Genomic DNA, 14,172 nt, shown 5'->3' with positions numbered 1-14,172 from the left:
TCCCCAGTACAGCAAATAGCGTGTGATAGCGGTACTATCAGTGATTGCATCCTCTAAACTATTAACCCCACTGGAGTACTATGTTCAGCTGCTGGGGCCCCAGCATAAGGAAGACATGGACCTGCTCAAGTGGGTCCAGAGTATGGCCAGGAGGATAGAGGGCTGGAGCACCTCTCCTATGGGGATGGGCAACGAGAGATGGGTTTGTTCAGCCTGGAGAAGAGAAGGCTCTGGAGGGACCTTCCAGTACTTCAAGGGGCGCTACAGGAAAGAAGGGGTAGGGCTCCTTATCAGAGAGTGTAGTAATAGGATGAGGGGTTATGGCTTTAAAACTGAAAGAGGGTAGATTTAGAGTAGGTATTAGGAAGAAGTTCTTCACCGTGAGAGTGGTGAGGCGCTGGCACAGGTGGCCAGAGAAGCTGTGGCTGGCCCATCCCTGGCAGTGTTCAAGGCCAGGCTGGAGGGGGGCTTTGAGCAACCTGGTCTAGTGGAAGGTGTCCCTGTCCATGGCAGGGGGGGTTGGGAACTAGATGATCTTTAAGGTTCCTTCCAACAAAACCTTCTGTGATTCTGTAATCTCCTGGGTGAGATACAGAGGAAGCATTTTCTGACAATGGAAGCTAGTGTCAGACGCTCTTTAGGACCTTATGTCACACCAGAAAAAAAGAAAAAAGGCAACAAAACCCAAAAAACAACAATTTCCCACCCCCACCCCAAACCAAACCAAAACCCTGCATACAAAACTGTTCAAATTTTCTATTTTTGTCTAGGAAAAAAAAATAATTGAGAAGCCTTGTTTCTTGAGATTGAAAGAACACATTGTGGGGCCAAAAGAAGTGTGTATTATTATAGAGGTTTATTTCTTATTGCTATAACTTAAGGGTAGTATTGGCAGTAGAGCGTTTATACCCATAAGGCTCAATTCAGGATGTCTTCTGGTAATACTTACAATTTTTTCCCAAAGAGTGTGATGTCAATGTCCCTGAAATTCATAGTGGAAGTAACTTGTTCGAGGGGGGGGGAAAAAAAAAAAAAGATTAAAAACCAAACAAACAAAAACCCAGAGGAAATGCTGCCATGTGACCTTTTTACTGGCGCATCCACGCTTCCGCGCTGCTCTAGGGGATGCTGTGGGATGGTTTTGCAGGCGGCTGCCCTTTAGGAAAGATCGTCCTCCGAGCAGCGCGGGGGAAGAGTGGGGTTCCCAGCACTACCCCGGCCATAACCCGCTTGTTTTCACAGCCAAGAGCCGTCCGAGGCGGGGCGGGCGCAGGCCTCCTGCTTCGCCCAGCGCAGCGCAGCGCATCTCGCCGTGCCGTGCAGTGCCGCGCCGTGCCGCGGCCATGGCGCCGTTGGTGCTGTACCACTGGACGCAGTCCTTCTCCTCGCAGAAGGTGAGGGGGGAGCGGCGGGGGCGCGGGGCGGCGGCCTGCAGGGCCCGGGTTGCGCGAAGGGAGTGGGGGGGCCGGGGCCGGGCCGCGCCCCGCCGGCTCCATAGGCTGGGGACGGCTGCCCGGGCAGTGCTTCTGCTGTGGTAATCCCGTGGTACCGCTGCAGGTGCGCTTGGCAATAGCCGAAAAAGCCCTCAAGTGCGAAGAGCACGATGTAAACCTGCCGCTGAGCGAGCACAACGAACCGTGGTTCATGCGGCTTGAATTCCTCTGGAGAAGTACCTGTCCTGATCATGGGGAAAACATCATTTGTGAGGCAACGCAGGATTATCGATTACCTGGAAGCAACGTTTGTGGATGGTAATACCATGGGCATTCTTAGTGTGAATCATAGAAGAATACCAGGTCAGAAGGAACCTCTGGGGTCATCTGGTCCAACCTTTCCAGGCAAAGCATGACCTAGACTAGATGTCCCAGCACCCTGTCCAGCCAGATCTTAAACATGTCCAAAATGAAATCCTTCCATGCATACTGTAGCATGCAGCTGTGTTGGGGTCAGCTCCACATTGTTACATGTTAGTTTGCTCAGGACCAGAAAACATTTATAGTCTCACAAGTAAAGGGACTTTACTAATGGTAGTATGGGATAAACCCATGTCCCTTTAATATGAACTGAAGGCCTTCCAGCATCTTTACAAGCCAGCTGTAAGTAAAAATCTACCACTGTCTTCCTTACCCCTTTGGAAGGATGGAGAAGTGTAATGGAAGCGCTGCATTGTGCTAAACCCTGTGGTGAGAAATAACACATTGAACAGAGCTACACAGCTGCTGTGGTGGGGCAGGTCCTGCTTCTCTGTGAGAAGAAAAGAAGGATGCTGAGTTCCAGAATAATCTTGGGTGGAAAAATGGAGTATTTTTTGGGCCAAAATGGAGTGAAGAGGGAAAAAAGTAGGAAGAAAAAACTCAGTGATCACTTTAAAATCCTTTGTGTCTGTAGTGCCAGAAAACACTGCCTCAGTTTTTGAAGGAAATGTAGAACTATTTTTTTAGGTGTGAAGAGGCAGTGCTTTGTGTTTCAGGGGTTTAGCACTGCGATTTCTAAGGCATGAAGAAAATTTCATTGTTGGGTGAAAATTATTTGTATTTAGTGCTGGTGTCCTCATCAAATGAGGAGTTGGGGTCCACGCAGATCGAGGGCAGGGTAGAACTCAGTGGTGTGCAGAATATTCTAGTTTACTGTGAGAGGGCTAAAGGGTTGTGTGCCACAGTCTCCCATTCCTAGAAGTACAAAATAGATGCTGAATCTGGTTTTCTGATTTGAAGGCCTCTTAAATATGTGTTTATGTGGATTGCTGGATAGGAATTGGAATTATTGAAACATTTCGAAATAATGTATGTGTGTATACATTTCCCTGAGCTCTGACAACTGTTGCATTACGGCAGGGAACAAGTGAAGCTTCCTTAGCTGTGACTGTGTCATCTGTGCCAGTTGGACATAACCGAAGCAACTTCAGAAATACTGCTTTTAGTCAATTACATGGTTCTTCTGTTCTTAACATCATTTTTAACTTTGTATTGCAGAGGGAGTACCAAGATTAATGCCAGAAGAAGGGAGCATGTATTATCCAAGGGTGCAGCACTATAGAGAGCTTTTAGACTCCTTGCCTATGGATGCCTACACACATGGCTGCATCCTGCACCCCGAGTTAACAGTGGACTCCATGATTCCGGCCTATGCTACCAGCAGAATTCGTAGTATGTACTGGTATAGCTCTGAATGCTTATCAGTTAATAGGTTGTTGCACTGCATTCATCTTGTGTCTTCAGTGCACCTTAAGCAGAATATATGGAGCACAAATTTCCAGGTTTGGTTGCAGTTATTGATAACTTGCGCATATACTTTTTATTAATGGTGTAGTCTATTATGCTTTGAAAACAGGAAGGAGGAAATGTCATTTTTGAGGTGTCTGTGGAATTAATTTCCCTAATGATTCAAAATGTTATCTTGTGCATACATTTTGCACAAAATGGCAGCTGTGACTGCTGTATTTTGTTTTCTGATCTTGCTGTTTATGCTTATAAAGCAATTTCTAGGGAACAGCTCTACTACTGCTCACATCCAACCACTACACTGAAGGAAACACTTCTTTTTTGTGATTGTAAACTTGTAATAAGTTTACCTGTTAAATTAAAGCAATTGCTTTTCTCTCAAAGTGGTGCAAATGCAAATTTGCCTCAATGAAACAGAGCCTGTTTATCTAATATATAATAGGTGAATCATCAGGCCTTTTTTGTCTGAGGAATGTACTAGTGTCAACTTGGTGCCAGGAGTAGGGAGGAAAAAAAAAGTGTGAAAAATTGAGCAGCATGGGTTCATCAGGCCAATGGAAATTGTTAAAGCACAATTTAAACTAAAATCCTGAATGAAAATAATGCAGCAATATAGAATCAGGATAACGGGTGAACCAGTGGGCTGGTGGAATCAATGGTGAAATGTCCTTTGACTTCTTTGGGATGGGTACTTTACCTGATGGACTTTTAAATACATAGCGGTTTCCCATGAAAAAAATATGTAAAGGGCAGATAACTGTAGATTATGTTGCCCAGTCCCTTTTATAACAGAGAAACCTCCTGAAATGAACTCCAGTTTGAAATCCAGTAATTTGCAGAAATACATAGTTCAGTGATACTCAGAAAAATCCTTGGCAAATAATCTTTCAGTTATAGCTATTTTGTTGTTGTTGTTGTTTTGTTTTTCCCCTGGGTTTGGACACCAGAGCTGGACAGCAGATGCTGTTCACATAGCCTGCTTTCTTCATTTGAAGCACTTTTTTAAATAGCTTGTGGATGTTCCTAAACAATTCCTTTGCTTGTTCAAACCCAGATGGTTTAGTTTCCAGCTTTGAAAAGCTGATCTTTTTGAGAGTGCTAGATGGAATAAGCCACCAGCCAGTTATATGTTATGTTAATGCATACCAAATACCGTTAAGTAATTAACTGCATACATAAGATTTTAGTTGTGTGATTACATCCTTCAATTTCTTCATATACTGTGCTGAAAGATGGCTTTCACAGTCATGTCAGGTTGAAACAAAGAATATATAAAACTATGAGTTCATTATTCTCTAGCAAGAATTTTTTAATCATTTAATTTATAAGACTTAAGTGGTTTAATTTATAAGACTTAATTGGAACTAATCTTAATTATCAAGTACAGTGAGAGTATTCTAGGTCAGTAAGTATGGCAGTTTCAAGTGAAGATGCATTTTAAGGAAAGCAAAGACTATACACATGGAGTAGAAATTAGTAGAATTATCTTAAATTTTTCACATAATTATTTCTTTAAATTGTGTAATGAATGTTTTTTCTAGAACAGCCATGTACTCCATAATGAACATTTCCAAAAAGGCTCACAGATTTTGGTGTCACATTTTTAGCTAACTGAAAATACCTGGGTTCCACGTTCAGTGGTATTTAGGCTTTTGCTGTAGAATTATGCATGTGACCTACACTGATGTGCAGAAAATCTGAGTATGGGCCTGTCTTCAGTTTTACAGCATGAAAAGTGTGTTAGGAACCCAGGAACTGAGGTGCAAAACCAGCAGAGACGAAAGGTGGTTTAGTAGAATTTGATGGACTTAGCACAGATTTTGGTAGCTAAATGGTTTTATCTGAGCAAGAGAAAAATATTGACAAGAATTCCTCATTCTTACCTGTCAGATAACCGCTTCATAGAGTTCATTGCAAATTGATGAGCAGAAGGTGTGGGGAGGTCAATTTATGCAGCAGTTAAGTTTTCCAAAACATGATGTTTTTGAATCCCAAGTTGGTGGTGATGCTACGTTGAAATACCACTTCCCATTTCTTCGGTGTGGTATTTGTACACAAGCTATTGATCTGTTTCTGTGGATTGCATTTGGATATCTGATGTCATTCGTTTGTTTTTGTGTTTCAGGCCAAATAAGTAACACAGAATCAGAGCTGAAGAAACTTGCAGAAGAAAATCCAGACCTTCAAGATGCCTACATAGCAAAACAGAAGCGCCTTAAAGTAAGAAAACTCTTTATATTCTCCTCTTTTATTATGAGCTTGTTAGTGTCAGGCTTCTTCTGTCACAATGTAAACATTCATTTCGCCTGTCATTACCAGTAATGCCATGCAGTGGTTTAACCCTACAAAGCCTGAAGCAGTCTATCCCCCAGATCAGCTACACACTTCAAGTGTGTGCTGAAGTACTGGACTGGTCCCAGTGACTTCACAGGTAAGTACATATCTGGTGTTCGGCTGTTGAGTAGTATCCAAATGGTATCCAGCTGACTGTGTAGAGAAAATAATCACATTTTATAAATAAGCACTGTAGCATCTAAGTAAAAGTTTCTCTGATGAAAGTATAAACTCTGTACAATGATTAAAACGCTAACCTGTATATATATTTAGTCTAAACTGCTGGATCATGATAATATAAAATACCTAAAGAAGATACTGGACGAACTGGAAAAAGTTTTGGATCAGGTTGAGACTGAATTGCAGCGGCGAAATGAGGAAACACCAGGTAAGGAATTATTCTTCCTAAATCCTGTTGATGCTTATGTTTAAGGAGACAGAGTAAACTTGTTGACAGCACCATTGTAGAACTGGTTTCAATGTATCAACTTTTGGCATATACTGATCTAACATCACAGGACGGATTAATGCTGTTTTAAATACTGGTTTAGTTTACTGCTGCTGTCAGTGAGTTATCACTGTCTTATGAGAGTGCTTAATCACATTTTCAGCATAATGACTGTAATCTTGATAAAATACTGCACAATTTTGCAGTATTTTATCAAGAAAATAAGAAAAACCTTAACTATATGATGTTGTTCTTGATGTACTTGTAGGCCCCAGTTTACTAGAATGATCACAACCTTAATGTTTAACATAGGTTTATTACAATCCTGTGTAAATACTGTGCTGGTGTTTGTGGTATATGCAGAATTAGCAATTTGGATAAGTGCTCTAATCATTAAGCAACCTCCCTCCTTCACCCTCTTGGAAAGCAGTGGCGTTTACCTGCCACCCACCCAAATGGAAGTCAGATTTGGTTTAAATGGGATTAGTCTTCTGCTTCTTCAGTCTGATGCAACTCCCAGTGGTGCACATAGGAGTCCTTCCTCTGACTTCACTGGGAGCTGCTCGAAGCATTAGTCAATGTCAGCTGCATCTGCTCAGATCCCTAACTTTGCATTTGGCTCTATAAATAGGTGTTGTAGTAATTGTCAGTTACTATCAAGACAGTAGATTTGAACTAGCAATTGAAAATCTAGGTTAAATTTTCTACTGTCTCAGCTGTGGAAGAGTCACAGAAAATGTTTTAACAAAGAATGGTATGATTCTGTTCAGCAAACTAAATCTGTCACCATTTCCAGCAGTCCATTTGCTTTCTATGCTAAATAGCCTTTCCAAAGAGTCAACTGATACAATATCGATGAGTTTATGGAAACCGCCAGGATTACAGGCTATTATCTGCCTCTTGGAATTTTGTCTGAGGTTTGTTTGAGGTTTGTGACCAACGCTTCTCCAGGTCCTAGTCAACCTCTGAGCTTCTGCTTCTCTCGCTACCACTCCAATCCCTCATACTGCTGCTGCCACAGCAGGCATCTTTATTTCACACAGGTTAGCTTCTTTGGTCTTCCTTTCCATCATCTTACTTAATGCACTGGATGAATCCCCAGGTATTCTTTCAGCAACATAGAATACACATGTTCTCTGCAGAGGCCTTTCTTCCAGACCTGCATAAGTACTTGAAATGAACTGGTACCAGCGCTGTGCCAAACTGTCACTTTCCTCTGGTGGCAAATGAGTTCAAAGGGACATTGCAAAATTTCTCTGTTTCCGCAGAGGTGCTGCTGAATGTTCATGCCAGTGTTTTTTGTGCCTGTTGTGTGGGAAGAATTGCAAAAGGTTGCAAATGAGGAGGCAACAGCACAGGTCTGTTTGAGATGTAGGTTAGCATGCTGGCAGCTATGCTAGCTACCAAATTTCATATCCGGAGTTTCAAAAGCTCTTGGCATAGCCAGCTTGGGTCAACCCTTTCAGGTGATGATGCTTCAGATCACTGAGGTGTGGTGCTGTCTGGCGATGCCTTCTCTGAGCCATCCCAGGAAGACTCATCTTTTTCCTTTGACTGGAGAGGGAGCCTGGGATCTCCATCTGTGCTCTTGACTAATGGTGGGCAGGGTGAATATCCACAGAATCATAGAATGGTGTGGGTTGGAAGGGACCTCAAAGATCATCTAGTTCCAACCCAGGGACACCTCCCACTAGACCAGGTTGCTCAAAGACCCATCCAACCTGACCTTGAACACTTCCAGGGATGGGGCAGCCAAAATGTCTCAGTGTAAAAAAACCCATGGAAGGACAGGTGGACAGACTCTTTCTTCTCAATGAGCTAATGTGTTTGGTGCAGGTCGGTCATCTGATCCATTTATTTTTAACTTAAAAGTCTCCAACAAATTAGCAGTGTTTGAGTGAATGCCATAGAGCTGAGTGGAGCCATCGAGATGATGAATTCTTCAGGCAAGAAGAAATTTTCAGTAAAAGCTAAACTGCCTTCTTCCTTTCCACTTCTGTTTAATTTAATCCAGATTTGAGAAATGTAGTTGAGGAAAAGAAGTGCTTACTGTGGGTTTTAATTTTTGGACCTAAAATGTGGCTCTTTTTTTGTTAACAAATGTAGGCCAGGCTGCTGAGCCTAAGACTCTACAATATTGTGTGAAGAATGGACAGGGATTAGGGAAATGTTCATTGATTAAAGTCATATCTTAACTGAAGTGTTGATGGTGTTTATTAGACAGCATTTTGAGATAGCACTAAACTAAATGTTAGCCCATGGTGGCTTCTTCGTGGCTTGTATTCCATTAACTCCTAATTCTTTATGTTTTATCTCTGCTTAGAAGATGAAAATCAGCCTTGGCTCTGTGGTGATTTCTTCAGTCTGGCAGATGTGTCACTTGCTGTCACATTACATCGCCTGAAGTTTCTGGGATTAGCAAGAAGAAACTGGGGAAATGGAAAGCGGCCCAACTTGGAAGCCTATTATGAGCGTGTCCTGAAGAGAAAAGCATTTTACAAAGTTTTAGGACACGTCAACAATATATTAATCTCAGCTGTGCTGCCAACAGCGTTCCGTGTGGCCAAGAAAAGAGCTCCCAGGGTTCTCGGCACCACCCTGCTGGTCAGCATGCTGGCGGGAATGGGTTATCTTGCTTTCATGTGTCTCCGGAAGAGGTTTACCAACGTGATTCTATCATTTAGAACCAGGCAAAGTTATTTTTAGACCCATCTGTCCCTGGCGGTGAGGGGAGGGCATCTCTACCCACCCTGGAAAATATCCCCAATAAAATATAAACATAGAAGGAAGATTATGTCTGTGAATTAGAACATTGTCACGCAGTAATCATCTCCTGCTATTGTAGAGCTGGATTGGCAATGCCGAGATACTTGTGGAAAACACATGTGGGGGGACAACAAAGGAAAGAAGGGACTTTCTTTTCAGACAAGGACCTGTAAGGACTGTGACAGTGCTTTGTTAAAGTGGCGATTGTCTCCTTTACACAGTAGCTGACCTAATTATAATGCTTTTATTTAATAGACATGCAGCAATGTGACAGCTTTTCACTGCGGATGAAATGCATTACTGTGCAGAAACCAGCATTGCTGAAATACAGAAAATAGGGCTTACTCTAAGTAGTTGGAGTAGGATTTAAGTGGAACATAGGCTCTGTGCATGTTGTGTGCTGGAGTGAGTGTCTCTGTACTGATGAATGTCTATTGATTTGCAGCTGGACCTTTAGGAATGTTTTAAGAAGTAGTCTTGTGGAGCCACTTTTGTCACTCTATGTTCAGGCAGCAGTGCAGGAAGAGACCTGAAACACATATCATAGAATTATAGAATACCAAGTTGGAAGGTACCTCAAGGATCATCTGGCTTTCTTGGCAAAAGCATAGTCTAGACAAGATGGCCCAGCACTTTGTCCAGCTGAATCTTAAAGTGTCCAGTGTTGGGGAATCCAGTTCAAAAAGGAGCACTTTACCGCCACCCTCTGGGAGGTTTCTCTAGGAGGAGGCTTTGGGAAACCATATCCGAAAGCCTTGGAGAAATCCAGGTAGGCAATGTCCACAGTTCAATTTGCCTCTGTTGAATTTATGCTGGCTTTTCCCAATCATGTCCTTGGTTTGACTTGTGATAGCCCACAGGAGGATTTGTTCCATAATCTTCCCAGGGATTGATGTAAGATTGATGGACCTGTAATTTCCTGGATCCTCCCTTGAGCCCTTCTTGTAGATGGGGTGACATGAGCCTTCTTCCAGTCCTCTGGGATGTCTCCCAGCCTCCATGACTTTTCAGAGATTATGGAGAGTGGCCTTGCAATGACATCAGCCAGCTCTCTTGACACCCTCAGGTGGATATTGTCAGTGCCCATCAATCTGTAGGGGTCAAGCTCCCGTAACAGTTCATACACTAACTTGTCCTTCACTGATGGTGGATCTGTGTCTGTGTCGACCTGGATTTTGGATCCCAAGACCTGGGGCCCAGCAGTGCTGGTAAAGACAGAAGTGAAGAAAGTGTTGAGAATCTCTGCATTTTCAGTGTTGGTAACTAATTCCCCTTTCTTGCTTAACAGCAGGCCAGTATTTTCCTTTTCTTTCTGCTTCTTAATGTACCTGAAGAACCCTTTCTTGTAGTTCTTGACATCTCTGGCAAGTTTCAGTTCAAGTTGAGCTTTTGCTCTTCTAACTGAGTCACTGCACAGCCTGGAAATGCCCTTGTATTTCTCCATAGTTATTTGTCCACTTTTCCATCTCTAGTATGCTTTTCTTTTGGTTTTGAGCAGACATCAGTGATTTGTGGGCCACACGAGTGAAATTCTCCAGAGACATCAGCAGTCAACAGATGCTAGGCTTCTGCTGAAATACAAATGGGAGTGAAAAACCTGAAACTTGTCTTTTGAAAGCTTTTTGGGTAGCCTTTGGCTCAGCCAGGTACCCAGCTCAGCTGTGAGCCCTGGCTAAGTCAAACCAAACTATCTCGGTGCACATTTACTGCTTTCATTGGGGTGACTTGATAAGAGTTGTCTCCATATTAGTGTCCCATGTACCTTTTTTTGTTTCCACTCTGAGCGCTAGCTATATCTTGCACACTACTTGGCTACGTTAGCAATGGCACATGCCTCTATAAAATGTTTGCCCACAGTGTGCCACAGCCAAGTAGAAAATGTCTGCACAACAATGCGTTTTGTAGAAGCAGTTTAAAATAATTCAGTATCCTTCAGTCTGGTTAGGTAGCCTAGATGGAAGGTGGAACTGTAGTTTAGCAATCTGTTTACTTACGGAGAGGTGTCATATTGGTGGTAAGTGAAAATATATGTCAGTTTGGAGAGAGATTATTTGTACTACAGATTTTTTTGCAAAGCTGCACCCTTGTAGTATGTAGGAAAGGCGTAGAAAAACTCTCTGATAACTTCCCACTACTCAGCAGATGCTGAGAGTTTTATTAGGTTTGAAATGATCTCCCAGTTTGATGAGAAGTGCGTAATTACCTGGAATAGGCTTTGAATCATTTTGCAGCAAGAAAGCAGTTGGGAAGGCCTGAAAATTCTCATGACAGTTTAGTAAGATTTTTGTATTCTTGCTGAATGTCTGAAAGCCTCAGAGTTTTGTTTACAAGCTGTAGATAACTGCAACAAGCAAAACATAGCTTTGAATAGCCTAAGAACATTTTAGATCCAGTGCTGATGGCTTTGGTCTTTCTGCACACAGCAGAAGGAAGATCCTCTCTCAAGTTTACTGGAGAGAACTGAGGCAGTTTCTGTCTGGGCAGTCTCACCATCTAGCCCATATCAAAATGGATAAAATTGTTGAATACTCCTGCTCATAATTTAATATTGTGCTAGTTGTGTAGCAAAAGAAGACCTAAATCTCATTGCTCCTTTTCAGTAACAAGAAACATGTTACCTAAGAAACAATGCTTAATTTCATTTTTCAAAAAGACGGTTTTATATAATTGTATTTCATGACCCAGTGGTTCTCAAGAACTTGTTGAGTTAAATATGCTCTATTTATAAAAGCTTTATTATCTTTAGAGTAAGTTTAATCCAACAGTACTATTAATGTGCTGGCAGCTTCAACTGAGTTTGTTGTTTGTGTATTGCAGTTCATCTGCATTTACTTGTAACAAACAAATTCCACTAAGTTTAACACAGAGTAAGGAAGGCCTGTGACTTAATGGTTTCCTGGCATGTATTCCTGTCAGGCCATCTGTAAAGCATAATCTGATCAAGTCAGGGTAAAATTCAATATATATGATTTAGCTTTCTTTAGAATCGATTTATATTTTACTTTTTCTTTCCTCTTTTTTAATGCATTAGTTATAAATAAGAACACTTATATTCCCAAAGGTGTGCCGGTTTAGCTCACACTAGCGGTCCTGTGGGCTGTGATACAAGGTAATTATTGATGAAGCAGTTCTACTTCCCCCCAGACGTCAGTGGTCTCTGCACTGCCAGGAGCTGAAGATACTGGGAAGGAGGGAAGTGACCACCAGATGTCAGTGGTCCTCCAGGGCTACATTTTGGCATGCCTTTGAGACGTGCAGGAAAGCACTAGTTTTCGCAAACATAATGTGATCTCAGCATAAGATGGATATGAGCATCCTCTTCAGACTAATAGTCTCTCAAGAGCTCTTGAAACAACTGCGTTGGTCTACCACAGGTTGGTTCTCTGACACCTGTCAATTATACTTGTGTGTAGTTTCTACACTGGATAGCTAAGAGGGCAAAGTTGAAATAATATTTCACATCAAAATGAATGTTACTGAACAGCAATTAAACTTGTCTGCAGGAATGAATGTGGATAAAACTTTTACTGTGGAGAAGTTTAGATCTCTGGTTTAATTCATGTTTGTTAGTTCAACTATTTGAAGCCTCTTTATTTTCACTGCCCTGAAGTACTCTGTGCAACATCAATTTCTGTACAGGTGGCAGCAAAAGGCTTATACATGATTAAATTCCTCAAAATAGGATGAGATTTAGAAGCACATATGCTGTGTTTTGCTCTTTGCGCAGGATAGCTTTTGTGTGGTACTTGTAAAGTTTCGTTTCAGCCTGCCTTATTTTCTTTCTGTGGTTCCTCTGTTTACTATTTAGATTGGATACACAAGCCATCTTCAGGTTTTCATTTACCGTTTGTTCTCATATCATACATAAGATATATTTCATATCTTTTTATGTTGGATCTGCACAATAAACATTGATTCTAAGACCACTTTCTAGACTGGTTTATGTCTTCTGTATCAGTAAAACAAAGTACATTTGAGGATCACACAGCATTGCTGAAATGAGCCTGACTCTATTCAAGAGTAGATATTTCAGTTGAAAAGGTGGTCAGCAGATTGCCTTCCATGTAACTGTAAGCAGCAGTTACAATGACAGTTTTCTTTGGTTGTCTATCTGAGCTGTATATGCATGAGGCTCAACAGAAGCCATTTAACAATGCAAAAAACCCCAACTAACCACATTTAAAGAAGGAAGACAAGCAGTTCTTGTGTTTTCAATTAATTCTTACTAAAGAAACCCCCCCACTTCCCTTCTGAGTGTGACCCTGATTCTTGGTTTACATTGTTGAGCTGCTCCTTACTGTAAGGTGTGTGACAAGCATGTAAGCTGTGTCCACACTGACATTATCCTTAATGAGACCAAGCAGTGTGCCCTGACCTGTGTTAGTCTGCCCATAAACGTTTGGTTTTGGGGTTTTTTTTGGCCTTGCACTATGGTTTGCATTGGACCTCCTCTCTTGAAGCAGAGGAATAGACAGCAGTACTTGAGGCTTGCATGCATTTCCTTTTGCTATTTGAAAGTTGTGAGAGCTGCTAGGATCAGGTAGACAATTGGTCAGGTTTGAGTTCAGGGAGCTTATGACACCTGTGGTCTATGACCAACCTCGAAGTAGCCTTGATGTTAGCATTAATCAGAAGTATACACAGAGCCATTGCTGTGAAAGGCTTATGTCTAAACACGGAAGAGGAGCAAGAGTGAATGGGAAGGTAAGTACAGCGAGTACAAATACCTTGTTCAGGTTCACACAGTATACGTCCCTTTCTGTATATCACATTTTTAAAGACTGAAGTCTTAATTTTTTGAGAGTTACTAAGGTTTAGAGGGCAGATTGGCATGCCCTAATTTGTGGGGATTAGAGATAGAAATAGACAGAAAGTAGGAGAGAAGTAGTGGAGCTAGCTAACTGAGGCTCAGTGTATTCTGCAATAAAATATATGACAGATTATTCTTTCCTGAGGTCTCATTATTAAGTTTATCTCTCTGTTTAGCTGATGTTAGACAAAGAGGTGTAAGGTTATGCTTAGGTAATCTATAAGATGTGCTAAAGAAGTCAAAAGCATGTAGAAAAATCCCAAACAAAATACGGTGTTTTGTTCCTACTTTCTTTAAAAATAAATTTTTAGTTTTGGTGCAGTACCAAGTCACAAAGTCAGGAACTGACTTTCAGCAGGAAATTCCAGAAGCCAGAGATCTTACAAAACTGTTAACTCACTCATAGAGTACTTCAGTAGCATTTTTATTTCTGTTTTTCTTTCCAAGTTAAAATCATAGTGCTTTATTTTAATGTGACATTAGAAATGTTCCACCATAAAATAGTTAAGCTGTGGATAAGTTTAGTGTTGTGGGAAGAATCTGCTGGAATTTGCAGAATTTAAATCCTAGCTATTTCCCTCTTAGCTTTAGAT

General features: G+C 41.6%; 1 protein-coding gene across 1 annotated transcript; it reads left to right on the top strand.

Moving 5' to 3' along the window:
* The first annotated feature begins 972 nt into the window (after nucleotides 1-972).
* GDAP1 (ganglioside induced differentiation associated protein 1) lies at nucleotides 973-12,695 on the top strand. The gene is given in 7 exon segments (XM_030504459.1): nucleotides 973-1,394; nucleotides 1,558-1,650; nucleotides 1,652-1,751; nucleotides 2,973-3,146; nucleotides 5,347-5,441; nucleotides 5,829-5,943; nucleotides 8,327-12,695. Coding segments are annotated over 7 exon segments (1,011 nt in total). The 5' UTR covers nucleotides 973-1,343; the 3' UTR covers nucleotides 8,710-12,695.
* The last annotated feature ends 1,477 nt before the right edge of the window (nucleotides 12,696-14,172 follow it).

The sequence above is a fragment of the Strigops habroptila genome, chromosome 1 (genome assembly GCF_004027225.2).
Source record: "Strigops habroptila isolate Jane chromosome 1, bStrHab1.2.pri, whole genome shotgun sequence".
Lineage (NCBI taxonomy): Eukaryota > Metazoa > Chordata > Aves > Psittaciformes > Psittacidae > Strigops > Strigops habroptila.
This window is presented reverse-complemented; position numbering and strand designations above follow the sequence as displayed.